The sequence below is a fragment of the Cibotium barometz genome, chromosome 60 (genome assembly GCF_041138505.1).
Source record: "Cibotium barometz isolate CiBa-2024 chromosome 60, ASM4113850v1, whole genome shotgun sequence".
Lineage (NCBI taxonomy): Eukaryota > Viridiplantae > Streptophyta > Polypodiopsida > Cyatheales > Cibotiaceae > Cibotium > Cibotium barometz.
In genome coordinates, this window is record NC_141105.1 from 22054314 (window position 1) to 22081269 (window position 26956).

General features: G+C 43.5%; 1 protein-coding gene across 2 annotated transcripts in view; it reads right to left on the bottom strand.

Moving 5' to 3' along the window:
• LOC147605127 (uncharacterized) overlaps positions 1–26956 on the bottom strand; it is a 66902-nt gene that overhangs the window by 35852 nt on the left and 4094 nt on the right. For both annotated transcript variants that reach the window (XM_086793866.1, XM_086793867.1), the window contains exons 2-6: positions 12536–12618; positions 12147–12279; positions 11695–12043; positions 9732–11216; positions 2247–3617 (exon numbers count right to left, since the gene is read on the bottom strand). In XM_086793866.1, the coding sequence (XP_086649992.1) occupies positions 2247–3617; positions 9732–11216; positions 11695–12043; positions 12147–12279; positions 12536–12608 (3411 nt within the window). In that variant the 5' untranslated portion in view covers positions 12609–12618. The remainder of the gene's footprint in view (positions 1–2246; positions 3618–9731; positions 11217–11694; positions 12044–12146; positions 12280–12535; positions 12619–26956) is intronic.

A 26956-nucleotide genomic window follows, 5' to 3' on the forward strand; every position in this document is an offset into this window, starting at 1 on the left:
TCTCTTCTTTGATGGCCCTGAGAGTGTTGTCATTGATCTCCCCTTCTTCATTCTCGGTGTTCTTGACAGCTACCAGTTCCACTTTCAATGCACTCACCTCCTCCTTGAGTGCTGTGTTCTCTTGTTCAAGGTCCGTGACCCGTGCTTCGAGGGCCATGATGTGCCGGTGTAGTTTGTTCTCCACCTCAGGTTGGAATCGGATGTCTTCTTGTTCTCTTTGATTAGTGCCTTCATTGCCGTCTCGAGGGCCTCGAGCTTCTCTTGGAGGCTCGGAGCCATTCCTCGAGCTTACTCTGCAGCACTTCCCACACGCAGGGAGAGAGAGAGAGAGAGAGAGAGAGAGAGAGAGAGAGTTATGTTGCTGCCTTGGGGGCCTAAGGAAGGGTGGGTGGGGACAAGGAGGCGGACGGCCTAGCGGAAATGCGGACGGGCCAGCATAGCGAGCTAGCCTAGGCAGGAGAGAGGCGAACAGCGAGGCGAAGAGAGAGAGAGAGAGAGAGAGAGAGAGAGAGAGAGATAAGATCAGAAGGGGAGGTTCTTACACCTGCACACGTTAAAAGCTGGAGGGAGGAATCTTACATTCTACCCCACTTAAAAAACGCGAGATGTCCTTATCTCGCAAACTAGAGGACAACTCTTTCCCTTAAGATCCAACTGATTCTGGGGTTCCTTATAGTCTGGTGAACCCAACAGAATCCTGGGATAAAGATCCCTTATATAGAACTCATCATCAGATAATAATTCACTCACATCATATCATTCAAATTCTTAACACAATAATAGTCCATTAGATCGAATTTTCCATCTGAACATTCCTCCATGGGAATTTCAATTATACAGGTTTTTAATTTGTCATCCCTTAACTTGATCCACTGGGTCAAGTGTAGAGAGGGCGGCGAGCAGTGAAGTGACGGGCGGGAGAGAGGCGAATAGGCGAAGCGAAGAGAGAGAGAGAGAGAGGCAGGAGAGAGGGCGGCGAGCAGTGGAGAGAGGCGAGCGGGAGAGAGGTGAGCAGTGAAACGGCGGCGAGCAGGGGTGAACAATGAAGCGACAGGCGGGAGAGAGGCGAACAGTGAAGCGACGGGCAGGAGAGAGAGAGAGAGAGAGAGAGTCAGCAAGCGGGGCAGTAGGCGGGAGAGGGAGGCGACCCAGGTTCGAAGAGAGAGAGGGAGGGGACACAGGTTCGAAGAGAGAGAGAGGGCAGCAGGCGGGTCAACAGGCGGGACAGTGAAGCGACGGGCGGGAGAGAGGCGAACAGTGGAGAGAGAGAGAGAGAGAGAGAGAGAGAGAGAGAGAGAGAGAGAGAGAGAGAGAGAGAGAGAAATGACAAGTGGCAGTATGGGGTGATCTGGTGTTGGGCACTGGCATGTGTCCCGTAAGGTGTCCCCATGACTCGTCGAGTCAGTTCATGTGAAACAGGTTAAGATAAAAATCCTCGTGTTTTTGTCCACTTGGGAGAGTGGACATTTAGGGTGCCCGCCCGGGACACTTTGTCCACCTTGGACCAAATTTTGTCTGGTCAAAAAAATGAAAGTAATGTGAATTTGCAATGTTTTTAACAAAAGGTAAGTTTTTAATTTTATACTTACCACCTACAAAACCCATCAAATGTCCCGTTAGGCAAACAAATGACGCAACACACTTGTCCATCAAGCCGTCCCCATCACTTGGCCTTCACAGGCTTTTAAACCAAGCATTGTCCACAAAAAAAAAACAAGTCATACAAATAAAAAGAAAGGCACAAGCACATATGCTTTCAATTTGAGCTCATGATTGGAAAGAAGCCCCATCTACCAATGATACTTGTACATACACCCTGCCATGTAAATGGGCTCCCCAGGATCCGTCCAAAAACATGTCAACAGAATGCCTAGTACGCCATGGACACATATCAAATGGTGAGCCACCCATGGCCATGAACATACGCAGGATTTAACCATAAAGCCCGAGAAATCAGGAATTTGTGACAGCAGCCCCTCCGCATCATTTTTTTAATTTACGGTGTCCTTCCCTACAAGTTAATTCAAGGCAATGACCTCCGTAAGGTCTTCACTATGCTTAGATAAACACAAAGAACCCTTTTGAGTTGGCTATGAAGAAAGCCTCTTCTTCTTCAAAGATCCCAAATATGAAAGTAGGTATGGCTAAGCTACAAGATGGCAACCCATCTCCAAAGTACAGCTAACAAGATGTTACTGCAACTAAAAACTGCACATTTTGATAGACCTATGTAAGATATGACGCACCTTGGAATAACTCAAAGCACATGGACTCTCTTCTGGTTTTCCACAAGGGCTGCTTGGAAGTTCCTGGACATCACATCTTTCTTCATACCATAGCTTATGGTTTAGGTCAAATTTCTCAAAATGGATATCTTCAGGCAGGAAGTCAGACTCATCAACCACGATGTACTCAAATTCATCAGAATCCTCATACTTGGAGGTTCTCATTGCCAGCTGAAACCTTCTTCGGGTTCTGAATCCCCTCCAGAGTGCTTGGACTTTCACTATGGCCTGCATCTTCATTTGTTTCTCTAAAAAGATTTTCTTCAAAAGACTAGATTTCCTTGCTTTCCATCCCCTCCAAGAAGCTTGTATTTTAATTGCTGAGTAGCATAATTCAGTTTCTTGATCCTGCAAAGAGGTGGTTGCCTCAACTGCTTTACAGAAACAAGCTTTACACTCTCTGTACTGCTTTCTGACTAAAAACCCTCTTGCAATGGCTTGCAGTCGTAGAATCCTTCGATGGTGTAGCTTAATATCAGTCTCATAACCCTCGTTCCTTTGAAAAGGTTCCTTCTGATGGTTGTCATTGAACTGCATATGCTCCCACATGCAAAGCTCAAGGTCATAGATATAGCTATTCCTTGTATATTTTCCATATCCCATGTGCATATAATCCTGTGTCAAACGTATCTCCTCCTCTCCAGGAAGTAGAGTCATCTCTGATACACTTGGAAGAGACTCATCTTTGTTGGCTTCTTTCAAGCTAGCCGATTCCTTTGAACTGTTGAAAAGCCTGTGTTTATGATCTAAGCACATTAGTTGAAAGGACTGTAATCTCCATTGAGACTCAACTTGAGAAGGAAAATATGGTTTCTGAGTTCTTCCATGGAGATCTGTCATGTACGTATGCCATACTTTTAAAAGTATCTCCCATAAACCAGTCATATCAGCAATGCCTGCCATGATTTTGTTTATGGGCATTAAACCCCTTTCTACACTTGTGTTATCTACCAATGACCCATAGTCTTCACAGTGTTTAGTGTAGCAGCCTTCTAATCCAGTGCAAATTATCTTAATCTCCTGCCTTGGGATGTCAACAACGCTTAAAAATGGCACCTTGCCTTTCAAGGTGTTTGACCGCACATACCATAAACCAACAGCATTCATAACGTTCAAGAAGATATTTCTCACAGCTTGATGCCTTGAATGATCTGTCAAAGGTTCATTATCCAATTCCACAAGCCACGGTACAGCCTCAAGAACTTTCTCTGCATAGTTTTGAAGCTCTGCTACTGGATTATCGTTGAGCTGAAGTGAGCGGAGTTTAGAGAAACAGCCTAACTGCTGCAGTTGCTTCACTTGTGATATTCTGTTGAATGAAAGATCAAGCACCTGAAATCACTATCAGTATAGCTTAAATTACTTTTATGCTTCTTTCATCATCAGGAATCCATTTGCTCACTATTTGGCCTTCACAATTGCAGAACTTTTCTTTAAAGGAGGGTCTTGAAATCCAACTTTCCTTGATAATCAGTTTTAAACAATTGAAAGATATGTACATATGTCGTTTTGAGTTTGAACATGTGAGAAGCTGCCATGACAATATGAGAAGAGCTATTGGATCTACAGGCAAAGACTTGGTGGACTGTGGGTGGTGCTGGACAAGGTAACATATAAAATAAAAAGATAATACTCTGCTCCCCATTCACTCTGAGTGGTGGTAATCAATGCTGGCCAATGTCCATTTCTTCACTCCTTTGCTGGAATTTAAAAAGGATCAGAGGGTTTCTGTGGAAGAATAAAAGAGGGAAGACAGCTTGTACTTTCCTTGCCTGGTACAAAATGTGCAAACCTAAAGATAGTGGGGGTTTGGACATACTTAACCTACAGGTCCACCCAAAGGCCAGGGTGGCCAAGCAAGCTGGAGTATTCTTTGAGCAACAGCAACCATAGGCCTGGATTCTCAAAGATCATTGTGCAGAATGGAGTCGGGGGTAGCCTATCATGGTTTTCTCCACTTGCTCCTCCAAGGGGCAAGGGAATGCCCTTTGCTGTACTTGTAGTAAGATGTTGAAAAATTCTTTGGCCCATGCTAGAGTGGAATGGCTATTGGAAGGCATCTGGTAATTCTTTGATTGGCAACTCTGGCTCATCTGGATTTTAGGGTTGCCAAGAGATTAAATAATAAAGGTATTGTCTATATTGCTGATTTTTGGGATGCTCCATTGATAGGCTGGAGAATCTCAGAGCAGATGTTAGTAATGTATGGAGTTTCTCGGTTTGATAAGCAAGTAGTACAGGCAGTTTTGAGAAAGCTAAATGGCTTACAGCTAAATATGTGCTTTAATGGTGAGTCTTGGAAGGTGGACTGGCTATGGCCAGGGGGCTCTCCTTGGAGAACCCTGTGACTGCTGGTCTGTACAAGCAGTTGATGGTAAGAAATGGGCTGTTCAGCTGTAAATAAATTCTGGAGGGTGAGCTTCTCTATATGTTGGTCCGCAAGGTTCAGATCCATCTGGCAGTCAGGGCTTCTCATCCAGATGATGGCATTTCTGTGGAAAGTGTTGGTAGGCGTTGGTAGGGACCCTCCCCATAGACCTGAAGTTCTTTAAAAGGGGGATTTCTGCAGGTACATGTCCTAGATGCAAGCCTAATGTAGAAGATATGTGGCATGGGTTGTGGAGTTGTCCAGCCTTGAGAACTATGTCGGTCAGGATGTCAAGATGGTGTAAAGATGCCTTAGGACACTATGTGGGTCCTGCTGAGGAGAGCAATATCCTTTTTAGTGCCGTCATGTATACGTGTCTCGGAAATCTAGAACTCAAGAAATGGATTGCTGTTTGGGGATTCCAAGGAGATGGGCATAAATGTTGAAGCCCTTACTAGTCAGGTCAAGCCTGACGTTGCTTCATTGATGCAGGAAAATGGATGGAACTCTACAGTTTACCTTACCTTATCTCAAAGATTTGGGTGCTGCCTATCTTGAAGATTTAGATGCTGAGAGTTGGCTACCTATCTCAAAGATTTGAGTTGGTTGAATGCAGGCTCCTACAACGTGGTGCTTCAGAAGGTCAGGGCATAAGAGGTGGCTGGTGGAGATGTAGTCTATGTTGTACTGATATTGAGGGCCGTTGGGGTGCTACACGTCACACTGGTTCTAGTATTGGTCTCTCAGTTGCAGTTTCTGAAGTACTGGACACCAGTCCTTATGATGCTGATGTTGAGGATGCTCCTCATATCTGAGGAAGGGATACTACTGTTGGGACTAGGCTGTTGGCAGGCTATCATCACATGGAGTCTGGTTTATTTTGTTCTGGTGGCTCTGGGCCCAGCAAGGATGGGGCTGTGCAGGTGCAGTTGGGTTGCTGTTATGGATCTGCACAATAGTAGCATTATGATGCTGGTATCTGGTAGCTGATTAGGCACCTCATATATATGGTTGTAAGGCATGCTGGGACTGTTACTGACATGGGTACAACACCCATGTTGTTTCTGAGAAATATAACTGTATGGTCTAAGATTTGGGTACCCCAGAATGATGTGCTCGGGTACCTTCACTTAATGGCCAGGGTACCCATGAATGGCTTGGGTATCTTCACTAAATGGGGATAGTGGGAAGAGAGAATTTTTTAGGGTACTAAGAGAGTAAGGAGCCGACACCAACTTACCCAGGACTCTCGCTACAAAATTACCTAGGAATCACTTGATTATGCGATCAAGGCATTCGCCACACTAACGTATCTACATATCTATGACTATATAATTATTATCCCCATGCCATGGGGTAAAGGGAGTAGAGAGCTAGCCCCAACTTACCTAGGAAAGGCTTGGGTTTTGTTGTGTATATAGTATAAACTAAAATTACTTCCCAAAAAAAAAGGTGTGCCTCTCCCAAATGGGATGCCTTGAGACAGCAAAGTTATCGTCATAGAGCTACTTTACCACATTCTTCTCTCTCAAGCAGAAGCTTGAACATGCATTCCTCTTGCAATGTTGCTTTCTTTGTATTTTGGGCACCTTCTCGTGAAAGCTAGCATGGATTCTTAAGGTGTGTCGCTCCCAAATGGGATCCCTTGGATGTTAAAAATCTATCTTCAAATGGTCACCCTCAAAAATGTTTCATGTTAAGATGAAGATAAGAACTGGAGCTGCATCCATTCCCCCAGCTGCAGAAATCAGCAGGGTGATGGCAACCTAATCAGCCGTTAACAAGTCAGCTACTGTAGATACATACTTACATCTTGGCCATTTTCTGCTGCAGAAGGAGAGGCAATTCAAGGACTCTGATTCACACTCCCTCAAACGGCAACCATGACAAGAAGAGACCCTTAAACCACCTGTTGATCATCTGGTTGATCACCTTGCACTACTAGATGGAGATGTTTAAGCTCATGTAACCCTGATTAAAGTCAACTGCTTGTTGGAGGATGAGTGTGGAGTCCAGGTACTCACCAGTAAACATCTTCCCGTTTTGCACTCTTGAATTACATCTCTGGCTTCTGACTGATGGTTGCAAGAAGCTGATACCAAAGAAATGGAATGGATTGAAGATCCCCAATAATCAATCACCACACATGCACAAATTTCTACAAAGTGAGATACACTGTTGCTGTAAAAAGCACTGATCTACAGAATATGTCACCTTCTACAATCCTCAGATGCATGTGCAAGACAACGGAGGACATGTATAGGGTAGCATAGCACAGCTAGGGTTCAGTAGACCTTAGTGAGCCCTCACAAGGCATGGTCAAGGAGTGACTGACTACTAATGGTTAAGCTTTGCACGCATTGGGTGGATGTGGGTGCATGCCAATGATGGGTTACAGCGACCTCGAGGCACATGGCTTATGAGAATGAGCAAGCCGGGAGCTAAAGAGCAACAAGAAAACCTGTGAAGGGTTCCTTGTGGACGCTAGACAATGCATGCATGCAAACAATCAAAGAAATGCCTGGTAGAGTGTGCGGGTGTAACATGCAGCGGAATTATGCGTAGATGAAGGATCATGTCACACAAAGTCTCACACCGCCTTCTGTATCCTGACTTTCGTGACTCTCTAGCAATCCACTTTATCACTTCAACCTTTAAGAGAGGAAGAGAGAGAGATTACACAGTATTGGGTCCCAATTACCCACTAAAGGGCCCTTTCCTATTGCTAGGAGTATTTGCTTTATTTCTTTGAAGAGAATGACTACAAGACTGACTTTAAGACTGTAGATGAGCCAAACGCAAGACCTTCCGAAGACCAAGAGTAGGGCTGCTTGCACACTGCTGTAGAAGCACCAGTGATGACCAATCTCGACACCAATGCACTCTTCGAAGGTATGTAGGACGGCTGCAAGAATGAGGCTGAGAGAAGGCTGAATCGGGACTGTTTCTAGGCTGTGAATATGCAAACGATGATGGCTGGTATGCAGGCTGAATAAGCAAGTGATGAAGCTATGTAGGCAGGCTGAGTAGGATGCGTTTCTGCAAGATATGAAGCTGCGTTTTCTGCCTGGAGATGATCGCTTGAAGATCTGCTTGCTGAATACTGGAATGCTTGAATGAATGAATGCTGGAACGCAATGCTAGCTATTTATATGCAAGCACAGGGCTGGTCGGCTGGCTGAAGCAGGTCGGCTAGTTTACTAATGTTACACAACTTGCTAAATGTGTTAATAATGCTGAATATAAGCATGCTTATGCTTTCCACCACTTCCTCTCTCCCTAACAAGTAGAAAATTGGAGACTCTCCCTCCCTCTTGTGCATTGCTGCCTTGGCTTGCACGGGAGATTTCGGATTCTTTCACACAAGTTCCCTTATTTAGAGCTTGGGAGATATATGGACAACAATACAGCTACTCCATTTGTTCAAGACTAAAGAGAAAGACCAGTTTCAAATGAAACGGGGAAGACCAATGGGCAAGGACCACTCAGTATTAGGCAACCTGGTCGTGGGAAACATATGTCATATTCACTTGTCCAAACGAATCATCAGTATCAGCAGCAGTAACTTCACCAACTACAACCAGTTCAATGCAACCATCTTCTTCTTTGGTTATGTCATGTGAACCTAAGTTCATTTATATACCAAAACTATCGTTTAATGAATGTTTACAATAAGTAACGTGTTACGTGTGGTATTTATTACAAATCTGAAAATTATGGGCAGCTAGCTTAACTTGGGTTTACATGCTCTTAAGTAGGTTCTGGATGGTTCCGGACTTTTGTGTAAGGATGAGGACACACCCAAGGGTGGATAGCCACATGAAAAAACAAGTAATCTGCAAGCAAAGCATGCTATAATTTCAGAAGATTCAGCCATAAATTTGGCTGTTGCAAAACCCCCAATCCTTCAACCTACGGATTCACAAGAGTGAAGGATATGCATGAGATACTGAATTTCCCGATGTATTTCCATCAAAGCTACCTTATGAATTGCTTCATGTGAGGAGAGATGATCATGGGATTGAGCTTGTTCCTAAAGCGCAATCAGTTTTAGTGAATCCAAACCAGATGATTTTCATGAAAGAAAAAGATTGCAAGGCAGTTTCTTGAATATCTCCAGACAGGGTATATTCGGCAAAGCAAGTCTCATTGGGGAGTGCTAGTGATTTTGAAATTTATTAATGGATGTGAAGTCTGTGGACATATGCTTTAAGGACCACAGCATTATGTTGCATCTAGCGAATGCTGGCAGTTATGCTATTGGTGATGCTAAAACAACAACCTGTAGATTTTGAGAGTGAGAACATGAATCAAAGAAGGGGGAAGTAATGTTATGTCCTCATCTGGCACAGCTCATAAGTCAAATACGGGTCAGGCAGCCTTGATTGATTTATGAAGGCCAACGCGTACGTGCAATTAATAGGATAGATTAACCATCTGTTAAGCTAGTCTCTCAAGAGAGAGAGGATAATAAGTGTGTGCGCATGTGATAAGCTCTGGTAAAATATAAGAAGTAATAATTGGCCTTTTTTAATCTGAGTGATTCTCATCTTGAGAATCAGGAGTCCAGATTGGTCTACATGGAATACTCCTTGTGAGCAAAACCCTTCCAGGAGGTTCAGTGTAGTGTGGGCCCCACCAAATCTACCATCTTGCACGTTGATCCTCGATGTGTCATCTATTCCTCTACAGCTCAAGGGTGAGCAGAAGAGCAGTTCCCATTTGATCAATGGATCTAGGTTGAAAGGTGAATTAGAGACCAACTACTACCCATTCCATTGATGGATTCGCATGCATCCTATGCGTGTTGTGAGTTGATTTGGATTAAGCTCTTGTCCTCAAAATGTGTCTGCGAAATAAAGAATGAAAGATTATTAACTCTATTTAAGACCCAAAGGGTCTATGAGACCAAAAGGTAGTACATGTCATCCATGAGAAGACTAAATGTCAACAAACATGAGCAAAAAAGCTAAGTATCCCAAAAACATGAGAGAGAGAGAGAGAGAGAGAGAGAGAGAGAGAGTCCTTAAATATTGCATTCCAAGATGAACTAGTTAAACTTTGATGCAATTATGTACCTCAAGAGCAGGGAAACCCCAAATGGGTGTCACTGTATCAATCTCATTGTCTTGCAGGTACAAGCGTTGCAGGTTCGGCATCCATGCTGTACAGGAGAAATGTTTGATCGAATTTCCATTTAACCATAGCTCTCTAAGGAAAACACTGCCAACATGGGTAGGAAGGTCTCGAAGTCGATTTCGTGATGCAACCAATGAAACCAGAAAAGGACAGTGGCTCAGACCCTCCCATAGGCTCTTTCCTTTCAGTTTGTTTTGCCCCACGTCTAGAACCCTTAGGCATTTCAGACCTAAAAGGGCACTTTCTTGTGGCCCACCAAGAGAAACAAGATTATTGGAGCCAAGATCTAAAACTTCAAGTATTGGGCATAGAAGTCCCAGTCTTTCCACCTTTGAGATCCGGTTGCAGCTCAAGCCGATTTCCTTTAGGTTGGGCCAGCATGATGAAGGGAGGCATTTGATATTCCTTGATATAGCTGGTAGCTGGACTTCACTTTTTTTCTGTCCTCTTGTTTCACGGCCTTCTAGTTCAAGTTCAAGCTCCTTCTGTGACATACTTGAAGCAGAAGCACTCAATTGGAGTAAATAATTCCCATCTAAATGAATCGCCTGCAACTTATGCAGGCACTCCAATCCGTTCAGATCACACAAGAAGTTATCCTTTAATGAGAGCTGTTCTAAAGTTTGCTCGTACCCAACAAAAGCAGACTTCACACTATTCAACCTGTTCATGTCTGCAGTAAAAATCCTTGTCTTTGGACACCAATGACTTAGTACCAGTTCGCCTAAGGAAGAAATCCCTTCATGATTCAAGTTCAAAAAGATCACATTCTGCAACTCGTTTCCACAGCAGTTAAGCTTCTGCTCCAGCAGCGTCTTGTTTAGAATCAATGGTGCAGAGAAAGCCACATCAAAGCCATCATCCTCTGGATTTTCGACATGCAGTCTGTAGGTTGACAAAACAATGTCCATCTCTTTAGTACCCTCTTTGCTATCCTCTACTTGACTGTAAACCTCTTCGCAACTTTCGTCCTGTAAAATACCACACTCTCCTCTTTCACTAAGGACCATGTGAGAACCTTGGCGTTCTTTGGCGCTTTCACTAGCCATTTTGGATTGCATGTTACATGAGTCACCCTCTTTCTCTGCAGATAGTTTGTATTGATCTGTGTATTCTGCAACCTTCCATTCAAACTGAAGAGAAGTTTGCACCTGTGTAATGTAGTGCTGCCACTTTATTCGAAGCTTCTCTGATGCTTCCCAGTCCATTACCATCAACTGTATTGGAAGGCTAAAATTTGATGTATTTCTGGGATCATCAAGGGCCAAGCTTTGATTTGGAAGTTCACACGTGTCCAAGGGAATGGAGTAGCCTTGCCTTTTCGTACTCAAATTGAGCAAAATCTTTCCACTACCTGCAATTTTTTTCTCAGGATTTCCTAGCTCATCTGTCTCAAACAGTGCCCAAACTCTACCAACTTGCTCCTGTGTGCATGTAAGCAGTCTTATACAAAGAAAACATGCATGAAACCATTCATGAGAATACATGCTTACTCTGTGTGTGTGTGCATACCCTTGTGCGTGCGTGTCTGTATACGATGTATGTGTATGTGTAAATATATGCAAGTATTATGTCTGTGAGTGCACATGCATGCTATGCGTACGCCTGTTTGTTATGCACACAATATTTCACACATACTGTAGCCTAGGATAACTCAAAACTTACACTTTGAAGAGAGTATATGCTTAATGTTGATAATGCATGCATACAGAAACTGGCATGTACATCACAAGCATGTACATATACATGATACTTGGATATATTTATACATAGAGACGCATGCAAACAGGTATGTGCATAGCATGCATGTACATATACATGACACTCAACACGCACACACATAAAGACAAATGCTTCATCCCTTTGCGTTTATGCTCCTTTTCTAGTTATGCTACAACTTACCTTTCTATGCATATGTTTTTCTTCTGAAACATAAAGCCCTTTGTGGCAGCCAAGTTCTTCTTCAACTATTGTAGTAGCATCGTTGTTTCTATGTACTTCAGCACTCTTAGTCGATTCCAAGCTGCTATATGATCCCACTTCATAGATTGATTGAAGATCGCGGACAACCTTGGTCTTCTCATCAACACCATCAATTTGTATAGAAGAACATTGGGTTCCATCAGCAAAGACTGACTGCCTCAAACGTCCTATGATAGCCTTCTGCACAATCTGATCCTTATCATATGATAAGTTTTTCTTATCATAGAAATTCGATTCTTTGTTGTAATAGCAATCCTTATCAAAGCACCTGAGTTCTCCACCAAAAAGCATTGTGAGAAAAACAATGCTGGGTGCTTTCTTGAACAGTCAGGTTGTGCACCTACAACAGGTTTATATCATTCTGAAAATACCTTTTCGAAAAAGATATGGAGTGTTCAAAATGCAGCATCTTTTCGGTCTGCATTGCCAATCTGTTCATAAGGCTCTCAAAAGCTTGGGAGACACCCTTTTCCTCCTTGTCCATAATTTTCAATTCCATATACCCTGCAAATAAAAAGGACAGAGAACTGTAACAACCCTCAAGATGAGTGAAAAGTACATATAACCTTCTCATGACACAATGGGTGCCAACATGCAGGGCATGGTACTCAAGCCCAGGATCTCTTTACTAGGAGCCTGATACATAAACCACTATATCCCACATGCACGTGTGTAGATTTTTGTGTTTACGTAAGCTCCATTTCAGTCCTCCAAAGCTGTGAACTCTTGATAAAAAATAAGGAGTAGATTCATCTTCTACCTGACACATTGTTCTCTCTATTGACATCCAGAAGTGCAAGCTCTTCCCCAATTTGTGCTTCTGCATCCCACATAGCATCCTAACTGTAGACATGCAACTTAAGCAGGAATTATATGTGAACTTCATGTTCTGCAAGTGGCATCTGTGAACAAGTTATGCCTTGCACCTGCATCTACCCTCACATAGAAACATAGAAAAGTATGATATTCTGAAATAAGTGCATTAAAGGAAAAGTTAATTGTGTAAGTGTCATGTGGAAAGCCTATCCAAAACTGCACAAGTAGGACTAACGCCGGAATGAGGTCATCCACATTAGGAATGATGATGATTATATCATGCATACAATGATGGATCTTCATCACAGTATCTGAACCCCATCTAGTAGCAGAAAGCATCTATTTCTCCACACCATGCCTGAGAGCTTGTTTCAGTCTATACGAGTCATTCCTCAGTTTACGAACTTTGTTGGGATCATCTGGATGCTCATATTCTGGGAGTTACTGCATTCACACATCCTGCGGTAAATTCCCAATTCAAAGTGTCTGAATCATTATCCTCATAAAAGCCTTGTGGACCAAATTGGGCTAACCAAGCAATTGAGCCCCAACTTGCCAATGAGCCAGGCAACAGAACACCAGATCATTTGGGAGTCTATGTAACTCCAGATGCAAATGTTGAAATGACTCAATAGCAGGTGGGCATCTAAGGTGTGATGGATCTGCACCAAGACCTGCTGTCCACTGGTTAGCCACAAGTCTACAAGGCAAGAAAAGCCATAAGAAAAGAGACATCTGCCCCCTCCTATGAGAGTAAACACACATAGAAAAGAGCAAAGAGAAAGTAGATAGTTTAGAGAACTCGATTAGCACTGAGAGGAGAGAAGGAAGAGAGAGATGATAAGATGTCCACCCTGGGTGTCAAGCAGAGAGTGCAAGTGAGTTGGGGTGCAAGCTGGGACGGACACATGGCTGGTTGCTCTCTTTGAACAAAGGGGATAAGGTCTAGACGGTGGGCATTGAGCATTGTCCACCTCAGGACAGCGAACAAAGGACTAGTCATAATTTATAAGTGAGTTTTGATCGCCCAAAACTTAATAAAGTGTGTACACACTCATAAATTAATGCTAGTTTCTAAGGCTAGGTTTTGACCAATACTTACAACCTGTCACATGCCACATAACCATGTCAGTAAACAATTTCACATTGGTCAAGCAAGCATGAAAACAGCATGCAAATTCAATTTGCACGCAAGCACATAAAGATGCTATGCAATGCAGCATTGGTATGGACAATTCCCATTCATGAGACTATACTAAAATAGATGTGTTCGAGGCAAGTACACGAGGTACCGGACCCAATGGAACACCAATCCTCCACACATTTCCGGGTATGTACACACAGGCACAAGTCCCAACGGAAAGCCAAGTCCATAGTATCACATGAGTGGCATTAATCCCCGGCATATGCAACTACCATGGACACCATTCCAATGGATATACATAATGAGAAAGCACGGGCGGACCAGTTGGGTGGCCAACTAGTGACATCTCCCCTGGCTTCTAAACAGTTGTTTGCAAACTGAAAAGCATCCAAATACATCTGAAGCAAGTGCGGGAAATCTCTAAAGAACTCTTCATCTACCCATTTAGCATCAATGGGAAGATAGTTCTTGAACTTCACATGGTAACACCAGACAACACCTATAGCAAGCTTGTGCTCCTTGTGATACACAATCTGTTCTGGCTCCAAAATCTCCTCAGGCTCATACACGTCTGTCGGCAATGACCGGTTCACTAGGCTCCGGCCCTACATACTTGCGAAGGAGACTCACATGAAAAGCATTGTGTATATGCCAATGACTATGCCAACCTGAAAGCCACTTCATTGATCTTCTTGATCACTCGAAAAGGCCCATAGTATTTGGTTGCAACTTTAGGGTATGCACCCTCTTTGCCAGGCCTCTCTGCAAGTCTTGCTTTCTCGAATGTCAGCAACCCAATCATTCTCTTTAACATCAAATTGTCTTCTATGCTTGTCGGCAACCTTTTTATGTTTGTCTTGTGATCTTGCAATGGCTGTCCGCACCTGAGCAAAGGCAATATCCAAGTCTCTTACATACTCATCAGCTGCAAAAATCTCATCCTTTGTGCAAAGTGTTGGTGTATGCATAGGCAAAAGCATAGACAATACAAGACAAAGAAGAAGCAAAGGAGATAGAGAGCTTGTGGACAAGATCACCTTTTATAATAGCATGAAGCTTTACAATGGCAATAGCCAACAAGGGAAAGTGTTGCACTATGCTTGGATTGGATACAAACAAATGATAATGCGAAGCTGCCTTATATAGTGAATCTGTGAACTGGCCGACTGCCCCTAGAAACAGGCTGACAGCCTCACGACCTACTAAATAAGAAGAAAATAGATAAAAGCCCATAAAATAGGGAAAGCTCCATAACACTGAGATGCACAATTTCTAACACCCCCTCTGCAACTCATAATGTGCAAGAGTCTGAAGAAGATAAGGATAAGTTAATGAAGATGCAACCATGGACCCTCCAGTACTACAAATACCGGAATCACTTGAGAGAGAGTACCCACCAACCTATTTCCTCGAAACAAAATGCCACCACGAATAGCAAGGAACTTTGCTTGGCTCTAAATTCCCATACGAACTCCAAGAATAAGATGATGAGCTGTTGGACACACCGCGTCCAAAATCCCCCAACAATGGACTATGAACACATCACGTCCCAAAAGCCTCGAACAATGAACTTGGAACTCAACCAGTCCATAATCTCTGCTACACCAAAGATGGCCATCTCCTGCCAAATTTTCAATGCTTGGAACTCCGACTCACGGTTTCCATGCACCAAAAAATCAAGCTGCTACCAGTCCCCTCTCCCGCCCACAAGCCTCCTCTGGATGGAAGCACATGGGGAAAACTGCATATATACTAGAGAAGTACACCATCTTGGTCCTCTCGAGCCAGAGGCATCCTGAGAGCCCTAGATGAGTTACTAGAAGTATCTGAGTCATTGTCCTGTGTCATGTCTTTGCCCTTCTTCTGAGATGAAGACTTGCCCTTGGTCTTGTCCTTCTTCTTGGACAAACAATCCTTAGACAGATGTCCCATGAGAAGCAACGACTCCAACCTTTCTCCTAAACTAAAGGAAGTGCCTGATCACAACTGTTAAGTGAAAATTAATCTTACCCTGAGAAACGAGGACAAACTCTTCTTCCAAGAGAAGGGAGCTAAGGTTATCAAAATCCAACTAAGTGGTTGTAACCTAGCACCTCAAAGCTCGAGAAACCACATCATACTTTGGAGAAAGCTTGGTAAGAATAAGTGCAACCAACTAAGCAAAGAACAAAGCAGCACCCATTGCCAGTATAACTTGTTCTTCATGAGAAACGACTGCACAGAACTGCCAACAAGAAATAACAGACCGTAGAGTTGCCCTTGTAAAGTAAGGGCCCGCATCAACGAATCTCCAGCAAAGAGATCCTCCAATTTGGACCATACTTTTTTTTTTCATACACACCCGGGGCCCACTCAAGTGGGTGGAGCCGATTTCCCCTTCCAACAATTAGCCAATTATCATGGTCGGGCAAGGGCCACGCACCATCGGGCAAGAGCCACGAATTAGGCATCCCCCATGACCACCGCGATGAGTCGAGCGCTGGAACAGCGGAGGGATCTCGTATGGATCCTCCTATGTCGGGTGATCCACCACCCGAGGAGGAGGAGTCACTCGAGTGTTCAAGGGGAAAGAGCCCAAGCAACCAAACACATCAAGCGAGCATAGGTGTCCCTTTATAACATGAGAGAGCCTAGTGGGACTTGAACTCATAACCTAGAGGTTACAAGTCACAAGCTTTGACCACTACACTAACTCAGTTGGGACCAATTTGGACCATACTTGATGAGCACTGGTAAGAGTTTGCACGGCCGGTGAGACCTCCATTGTATTGGTCTGCACAAACACTGAATGCGCCTTTGAATCACAATTCTCCCAATCTTGTAATTCCGCAATGAATTCATCCTCTTGATCCTAGGTCCACCTCCTCGAGTTCTCAGGACGCTTGGGTTTCTTCTCCCTACCCTAAACAATCTCCCATAAACTCTTATGGATGAACCATATCCGCATATTCAGCTTCCAATGGGCATAGTTGGTTCCGTCCAACTTGTCATCCTTGTTCGGACAGGGAGGAGCCATATCAAACGAGGCACCAGGACCAATCACCCCCCTCTCAAATCTAAGAGAGAAAGAGGTTGGACAACAGCAAAACTATCACATGCACTTTGCATTGTAGTGCATGGTGACAAGATGTCTCATCATCAGTGCATCATTGTACAACAGAAGGACCCTTTAGGATATAATATTGTCGTATGCCATGGCCCCATTGTAATCCTCGGTCCAGGCACGAGCTATGTAGGTCATTCCTCAGTCTTAGAGTGTCAGTCAGTCAGTCAGTCAAGTCCCTTAACCCACTTGGAAAGAATCATTCATGCATATAGAGTCAGTACAAACCTTAGGATTCGCATTAGAAAGCATTTTGTATTTGCATAGCATTCATCCCAGATGCATATACATCATTGCAAAAGCATTAGAATACCATTCACAATTATTCCATATTTTCTAGCATTTTTTCCACATTATTTTCAGCATTTATCATATTGGGCAAGTCGTGTAGAATAAAATGCTCCAGTCGGCCAGCTTTACAACCAGCCGACCAGCCATATGCTCATATAAATAGCATCCCCTAGCTCATTCCATTCCATCCCATGCTAACTTTTTCATCTCTCAACGTCTCGTTAAGGGAGAAGTTCGATGTGGCAACAACACAATGATGCCCATAAAATCCATTGGCACTGTCTTATTTGACACCAACACTGGCCCCAACCAGGCTACCTTGGACAATGTCTATCTTGTCCCTAATTTAGGTCTCAACTTACTTTTTGTATCCCAGCTGACCCAACTGGATCATGGCGTGTACTTCAACAAACGAGTTGTCAAGGTAATTGATGAAACTACCGGTCTTGTTGTTGCCAGAGGTCAAGCTCAGAAGGATGGTTTGTACCGGATGTCTACTTTTCTAATTGAGCCATCTTCTGCTAGTTCAGAGTTTCATCAGGTTCGGGCCTATGTGACCCAAGCTCCTTCCGACATTGAACGACTATGGCACTTTCGCTATGGTCATCTACCATATGGCACAGCTCAAACAATCTTTTGAGATGACTAATCTCGGTCTTCTCTCATATTTCCTTGGCATGGAGGTGATCCAACATCCTGATGGTATCTTTGTGTCTCAACAGAAGTACTGTCTCCGACTCATTACTTCCTACTTTCCTGATGGTAGCGGCTACTCCATTGGATCCCACCGTCAAACTGTCAAAGGAAGTGGACTCACCTCCACATGAAGAGCGAGCCTACCGCCAAGTGGTTGGGAAACTTATCTGGCTCACAAATTCTCGTCCTAATATCTCCTATTGCACATCCATTTTAAGTCAGTATTTCAATGCTCCTAAGGGGTCACATTGGAGTTCAACAATGAGGGTTGTTCGCTATCTAGCAGGTACCTATTTGTATGGACTTCAGTACAGTCCCTGTGTGGTTACACAGACTCCGACTGGGCTGGTGATTTCAATTCCCACGTTCTCATGGTGGTTATTTGTACTCCCTCGGATCTGCCCCTTTCTCTTGGTCTAGCAAAAAGCAGGACACCGTTGCAGGTTCTTCCGCAGAAGCCAAATACCGGGCCCTCTATGACGCCACCACTGAGGCTATGTATCTTTGTCAGCTTCTTTCGGACATGCGCGTCCCCATTGACACTGCTTCTATCATCTTCGTCAACAGTCAGAGTGCGATTGCCCTTGCTAGCAACCCTATTTTTTCTAACCGTACCCAGCATGTGGGTGTCCATTTTCATTTTACCAAGGAACAGGTTGAGCTTGGTACCATCCGACTCAAGTACATTCCTATGGCAGACAACCAAGCAGACATCCTTACGAGTCAATCACCCCATTCTCGGGCGTCTTCGCAATCAGATCGGGATCGGTCCACCACCATCATCCTCCGCACATTGAGAGGGGGATCTTCCTCTCCCTTCATATTTTTTATCATTTTTGTATCGGGCACATGAGTCAGTGAATACCCCATGAGGGCACGGCTCATGTGAAAACCCACTGCATTGCATTTTTTTCCCATCTTGCATTCCCTATGCACAGCATTCTGTTTTTGTGTTTGGGATGCATGTATGAATGAAAACCCAAAAATGGGCGTTCATGCATGTGAAAACCTCTTGCATTGTGGCATTCTTCCAGTACCTCCCAAACCCAGAAGCCTCTACTCCGGCCTCAAATCACATGAATCCTCATCTTCGACAACCAAAGTTGTTTTTTCCCCTCATCTTCTCTCATGATCCCGTTTTGGTCTAAGAGGGGGTGAGTGAAAATATACCCAAAAGGGTATCTAACCCAACCCAAAAAGAGTCATTTTCTCATTTACACTTTATTATTTATCTGCTAGCCGACTGCCTATGCTAGCTGACCAGCACCCTGCCTTTCATATAAATATGAGGCGCCTCCTAATGATCTCCACCAACACGAGTACTTCTCTGCTGATCACCTACTTCAGGACTTTAGCGTTCTTCTGCACCAGCTGCTGCTGTTGGAACAGGCCGCCTACTACAAGTGGAACCTTTCCCTGCTGCTACTGAATTGGACGCCTACATCAACAGTGATCTTCAGCGTTTTTTCTCACGAGTTGCTAGTGCTGGTACAGGCCGCATATATCTGCGTTTTCACCACAACATACTTCTGTATTTTTACATCAACAGCCATCAAGACATAAGCGCTTACATTTGTGCTTACATCAGCGCTTAGATCTCAGCCCTACATCAGGCATATATCGGCGCTTACATCAGGCTTACTTCGGGATTGTTATATGCGTTTTTGGGACAGTAGCCTTCTCTGCTCGTGTTATGTGAGTGAACTTTCTTGAGAATTTAATTATATTTATTCAATAAAAATTATAGTTAGAGATGAGAGTATATGAATAACTCTAAACAATTAGAAAAATATAAAGAAAATAAATGTGAGATAAAAATAGCATCTTTATGATAGTGATCCCAAAAAGTAGGTCGGTTTTTGTATACGGTTGAATTTAGCGAAACGGCCCGCGATGAGTTGTAGACCAAGCCTATTCCCGTAATTTTAAGTACCAACTCGACTATATTCTGACGAAAAACCAAAAAGCTACAATGGCTGCAAGTTGCAGTCCTGTACTTATATACAGGGAGCCAAGACAGGCTGAGACAGGCTGACGTCTACAAGGAGTATTAGTTCTCTTATTGTTTTCCTTATATGGTTTAATTATTTCATGAGTGAGAGAGAGAGAGAGAGAGAGAGAGAGAGATTAAACATGGTTTGTAAGAATTGCAAGTTCCTTGGATGAAGCTCTCTTTTCTTTCTATCTTCTCTTTTCTCCTCTAATGAGAAGATGTATGATTGTATCAAGTTACTTCATACCTTAATAAATCATTGAAATACTCATATGTGAGACCGCAGGTCTTACATATGGGGGGGCAGATTGAACCCAATGCTTTTGTCTTGAGTTCATAAATATTTTTCCGTTTAAGTTTTTCGTTTAATTCTTCTTCTAAGGTTGATGTATTAACTGGTAGTTAACTTATTTCAAGTAATTTGTAAAATTTGTTGAAATCTTGTACTTGGAGAAAAGGTCCTGTAATAGCTCGCTCCGAGTCTCACACAGAGCTCCTGTACTGGACTTCATCATTTATATACATATCACCATTGCATGCTGTGTGATTTGCTCTGATCTTTCATATATTTGGTCCTTTGGTCTCTTTTGCCCTCACATATGGCTCTTCTAAGGGCCGCCAGTTTGTAGTCTTGTTTGACATGGGTAACTTTGAGGACGCTATCTCTCCACAGTTGGCTACCAACATGAGCTGTACTTAGTACCGTATCATTTGGAGATAGACGGGTTTACATCTGGTCTCCACACCCACATATCTCAAAAGGCACAGTAGTTTCCTTTTCAAGTTCAAAAGGCCTCATTCCAACGAGATTTCATTGTCTCTCCTCTTTTGGGGTGTGACGTGATCTTAGGAATCCAGTGGTTTCGTCAATATGATCCTATTCCCGAATGGAGACAGGACATTTTTATTATCTCTAAAGGTTTTCATGAACCTGTCATGATTCGTGGGAATAGGAGCATTCTTGGCATTCCTATGATTTCTCATCTCCAGGCCCGACAAGCTATCCGCAAGGAAGCGGAAGGAGCATTGATTTATGTTCGTGCTCAGACAGCTTCTATCTCATCGATAACAGCTATCCCATCTTCTTCTTCAATCCCTCATTGACAGATCTCTTTTCTCATTCAGACATTTTGCTTAAAGATGATCTCCGACCCAATTTCCCACCCTCTCGTCCTAAGGATCATCATATCGATTTGGTCCATGGAACAGAATCTCCTAGCAAGTTTCCCTATCGTCTTTCCAAGACTTTCAAGGGCAAGGTAGAACAGCAGTCAATACTCAAACATTTGAAACATGTTTCTTATGGACGCGTTTTCACAATCAACACAGACCACCAAGCACTTAAGTGGCTCCCGACGATGCTAAGTGCCCAGTGGAGTGATTCACACACCAGACAGGGTCAGCTCTTCCACCAGTTTGGAGAAATGATCAAGTACATCCCTGGTCAACATAACCCAGTGGTAGATGCTCTCAATAGAAATACCAGCATCCAGACCATGCAAGAGTCTACCATTCTCAAAATCTCTGGAAAAGACTTGGATAGCATAAAAGATCAGTTTGTCGATTCCGCAAAGTTTGGTACTCAATCCAATTTGGCCCTCAATTCTGAGCGTGGCCATTATTCAGTTCAGAGACAGGCAAATAAGTCTAGACGCGATGTCCACTTCAAGAAAGGAGATAGGGTCTATTTGCATATCACGAAACAGAGATTAAAACAAGTGAGCAAACGTTATCCCAAGCTTTCTTTCCGTAGTTTTAGACCTTTTCCTATAGTTAAAAAGCTAAGTGATGTCTCCATGAAGTTGAAGTTGCCTAACAGTTGGACAATGCATGATGTTTTTCATGTTTCTTGGCTAAAACCATATGTTGGACCAAAAATGTTTGATGTTTCAAATGAACAGTAGCCAGACGTGGTTGACGAATCAAAAGTCATTGAGCCTGAGCAGATCCTTCTTCATCGTTGAAAGAATGGTTCCGAAGACTCTGTCGGTTCTACACGAAGTTCAGAGATTGAGGTACCCACGAAGCCGTTTGGCTAGACGAGGAGTTCTTTCAAGAGTACCCCCAATTTTTAGCGGACTACTTGGAAGCCATGAACCTACCGCCAAACTAAGCATGAGGGAATGTCACATGCACTCTGCAATGTAGTGCATGGTGACAAGATGGCTCATCATTAGTGCATTATTGTACAGCAGTAGGACCCTTTAGGATATAATATTGTCGTATGCCGTGGCCCCATTGTAATCCTCAGTCCAGGATATGTCAAGCACAAGCTACATAGGTCATTCTTCAACCTTAGAATGTCAGTCAATTAGTCAAGTCCCTTAACCCACTTGGAAAGAATCATTCATGCATATAGAGTCAGTAGAAACCTTAGGGTTTGCATTAGAAAGCATTCTGCATTTGCATAGCATTCATCCCAGATGCATATACATCATTGCAAAAGCATTAGAATACCATTCAAAATTATTCCATATTTTCTAGCATTTTTTCCACATTATTTTCAGCATTTTCAGCATTTATCATATTGAGCAAGTCGTGTAGCATAAAATGTTACAATCGGCTAGCTTTACAGCTAGCCGACCAGCCATATGCTCATATAAATAGCATCGCCTAGCTCATTCCATTCCATCTCATCATCATCTCATAAGCGATTCAATCCACAACAGTGGGAGCATCATCGCTTGAGCGTCTAGAAGCATACATCATCAAAACGCAACAGCCCGAATTCAGCCCAAGAAAGGAGGCGCTTCAGTCCTTGCGTTTTCAGCCTTTGAGCAATTTTTAACATTCATACATCACATTATTTGCTATACCATCTTGGTGAAGGTAAACACGGCTTGTTCATTCATTCATGGTGCATAATCTCAGCCTAGAAAAGTCCCAAAGCGGCCCATCTCTTAGCCTCAGTTTGCAGCCTTCCTCCATTACCTTGGAAGAGTGCATTGGCATTGAGATTGATCATCATTGGTGCTTCTACAACCAGGTACAATTCAGCCCGACTCTTGGTCTTTCAAAGGTCTTGTGTTTGGCTTATCTACAGTCCAAAGTCAGTCTTACATTCATTCTCTTCAAAGATAATAAAGCAAACACTCCTAGCGATAGGAGGGAGCCCTTCAGTGGGTAATTTGGGACCCAATAAGGTGTATAGATCTCTCTCTCTCTCTCTCTCTCATCTCTTAAAGTTTGAAGTGATAAAGTGGATTGCTAAAGACTCGCCAAACTCGGGATAAAGAAGGCGGTGTGAGACTTTGTGTGACAGGATCCTTCATCTACGCATAATTCCGCTACATGTTACCGTCCACCAAAACTCACCGAAAACACCCAACCGGAGTGAGGGGAAGCCGCAGAAGAAGATTAGATGTCGGGGCCGCTTGTCGGTTTACACCACATGCAAAGAGAACACCTTCCACTACAGTCCACACTGTAAAACAAAAAAAACAGCTCTTTCAACGCGATCAAATGCTGAAAATCAGCACCAAGAAGCTTACTGATGACATTTGGCACGAAGCAGCAGCAGCAAGGCAGCCCGGGGAAGTGAAACACTGATGAAGAAGAGCGCCGGGAGCAAAAAAATGCAGCTATGTTGAGAAAAACGCAGCCACTGTTTGGATCTCCAGAAAACACAACAGAGGGAAGGTTCACAATCGCAAAGAAGAGTGCAGCCGGGTACTTAAGTGACTGATACCATGTTGAAGTATGCACAAGCGGAAGCATAGACAATACAAGAGAGAGAGGGAACAAAGGAGATAGAGAGCTTGTGGACAAGATCAACTTTTATAATAGCATCAAGCTTTACAATGGCAATAGCCAGCAAGGGAAAGTGTTGCACTGTGCTTGGATTGGATACAAACAAATGATAATGAGAAGCTACCTTATAAGAGAATCTGTGAACTCGCCGACTCCCCCTAGAAACAGGCCGACAACCTCATGACCTACTAAATAAGAAGAAAATAGATTAAAGCCCCATAACATTGAGATGCACAATTTCTAACACGAAGGATGAGTGGCAAAACCACCTTACCATAAACAATCTCAAACGGGGACTTTCCAATAGATGCATGCACCATGTTGTTGGATGCAAATCCCACAAGCGGTAAGTACTTCTCCCAAGAAGACTTTTGATCCACCACACATTTCAAGAGGTCTAACACGGCTGAATTTGCAGCCTCACTTTGCCCATCCGTTTGAGGGTGATAAGTTAATGAGAAGTCCAATTTAGTGTCCATATTATCAAACAAGGCCCGCCAAAAGAGACTTGTAGTCCTGGGATCTCTATCTCCTACAATGGAGTTCGGCATTCCATGATGCTTGTTGAACTCTTGTGCAAGATATACGTTAACAATATGCTCAGCTTTGATGGTCTTTAAGACCGACAAGAAGTGAGCTTGCTTGCTAAACCTGTCCACAATTGTCCAAATAGCATCATTACCCTATTGGGTCCGTGGCAAGTCCTATGCCCTAGGCAACATTCCCCCACTACACCTTCACAATGCAAGTGCCCCCATTGAAGAAGCCAAAGACACCAAGGATTGTCATCATCCCAAAGCACAGAGAACATTGATGACATATTAGACGATAAAATGGGAGGAGATAATAGTTAGTGCAATCATGGGCAAAGGGCAAAGGGGGTGAGACCATAAGAAGCCATGTATGCACAGGACCCCAAAGTCAATGCCAAAATTTCTCTTGTCTAACATTAGAAATCCTCTGCATGGATCTAAGCACAGATAACACGACATTCCTAACCAGACTCAAAGAAGGAAAGCTCCCCATAAGATTATTAGCGCCAATACACTCCCACTCTCCCAAGTCCCAATGAAGATAAGGGATCGAGCTGCCACCATTTAGCCATAAACTCCAAGAATCACATGCTACATACAAATGTCTCCCCAAATGGCCTACTACCTTGACAGGCTCCATAACAGCTCCCAGAATTGGGTATTGCAAAGCATTCCGATCTCATTCTCAACTAAACTGAGTAAAAGATGGAGGCCCCATCCATGTCCGAAGAGTACTAGCCACCTGAAGAGGTACTCTAATACGAGAAAAAAAAACCCATCCAGCAGGGGTAAGAATCATAGTGCCTGTGATCCAGTCAAAAGGAATGGCTGCATCAAATTTCTCAATACATCTGTGGCTCCCACATAAGTGCTGAACTAAGACATCTCTCTGATCCTCTGGCAAGCTTTTGAAAACTTTCGAAGATCTAACTGAAGAGACGGGACCTCTCTCCCATCCTGATGACTGCATATAGCCACAGGCACACAAAGGCTGACCCAAGTCATCTCCCATCAAATCATTACATGGGCTGCTTGTCTTCCACTGCTGCTGATGAGCTTGATAACCACTGTCTCAGGAAGATCTGATGTTGCACCACACCTTTTCAATAGCTAATTAAAAAGGAGAATGGGGTAATCTGTAATCTGCCTCTAAAAAAAACCAATGTGTACTATACATCCAATCACCCCCACTATGAGGTGTACAACTGGTGATATGGTATATGAAAAAAGTCTTCCAGGGCTACGTCCCTCAAATAAACCTTGCACTGGATGTCCAGGTCAATAATATTCAGTCCTCCCTCCTACCTAGGATGGATGGTTGTATCCCATGCAACTCTAGCTTGCGTATCTAGTGTGCCATCCAATCCTGTCCACAAAAAGTTCCTATAACATGCTGAGCAAAAGCGTGCTTGATTATGCTGCCAGCCATTTGCAAGCCCAAAATCGTGTCATAAAAGTCACTAAAGGCGTTCATACTGGTCTAAAAAGGTGCCCGTCCCTTGGTCCCTTGGCCAGGCTGGTTTACACATGCTTAGGCAGCCCAAAATCGATCCAAAACTGCCCATAATTAGCATGATAATGTCCACATGGCACCCAATTAATTGGTACATGGTACATCCCCTCTTGCTTAACGTGGAGCATTAGGGAACCTAATTTACCTTTGTTGAACCGCCACGAGGATCATCCACTCGGTGCTTGAATGACCCTACAGGATGTCACAAAGCCAACTGAAATCTGGTCACTAGAGCATGTGGTTCCAGGGTCCAGCTTCCAAAAAAAAGATTGACAAGACAGACAAATTAGAAGAAACATCTCCCTCCATGCAGTCAACCTATAGGCACTCGATTGATTGAGACAACAATGATTTACTGACTTTGACTAGAATGAGGTACCAACAAAGGTCAAAGATGCTCAAGGTGTGTACTATAAAGTCCCACAAAAGCATCAAATACTACTTGGTCCCACAGAGGCATCTAAACCTTTGATTCTAGTAAATCATTGCGGGATTCCACCTCTGTCTAATGGGCTGCAGACCATAGACAAGAAATAGGTGGCTTCTGAAAATGGACATGCACTATTCTTTATGCAACATGGCAATGTATGAGATTTGTCCAATGCCTCAGGAATACATGGTTGCATGTATTTATGGTCTGGGTCTATCCACATCCTCAGCAAAACAATCCTGCTAGTTGAACCTTACATGATTTGACCATTTGGCCAACTGACAGTATATTCCTGGTGATGCTAGGAACATGAAGAACAGTTCCCAATGTCCTAACATTCCTACTTGTCAACTTAACTCGAGCCTCACCCATATGCTTTATTTGATGTCATAAAACATATGGGGTCTTGAATCAATGAGCCATCCTGAGGTGATGTTAGACATGAGCAAGGCCATCAGATCCAGCTCAAGGCTTCCAATTGGGTTCCTATGATGGAAGAATCATGGCATTGTGAGAGCCATGTAGGGGATCCTTTGGTGGAGGAAGTGAACCAAAGCTGGAAGGTGGCTAGCACATTGTGGATGCCTGCTAATTGGTGGAAATCAGAAGTGTACCCACTGATTTTTCCAGTTGCACGTGCATCTGGGAATGCACAAGCCCTAAAGAGTATGTCAAAGGATTGCACTTCTTGGCTGCATAATCAGAAAAGGGCCATAGTCTAAGAAGGCCTCTTGGTGTCCATCCATCCACAATCACCTGGATCCCATTGTATCTCTGTTGGGGCAGCCATTCAAAATTTAAAATCTTCAAGAAGACTGCATACCATCATGTGTAAAGAGGAGTCCATATAGCCTTGCTGTCCTGATACTCTGAACCACTTGAACTGCATGAGAAGGGAGAGGACTATTCACA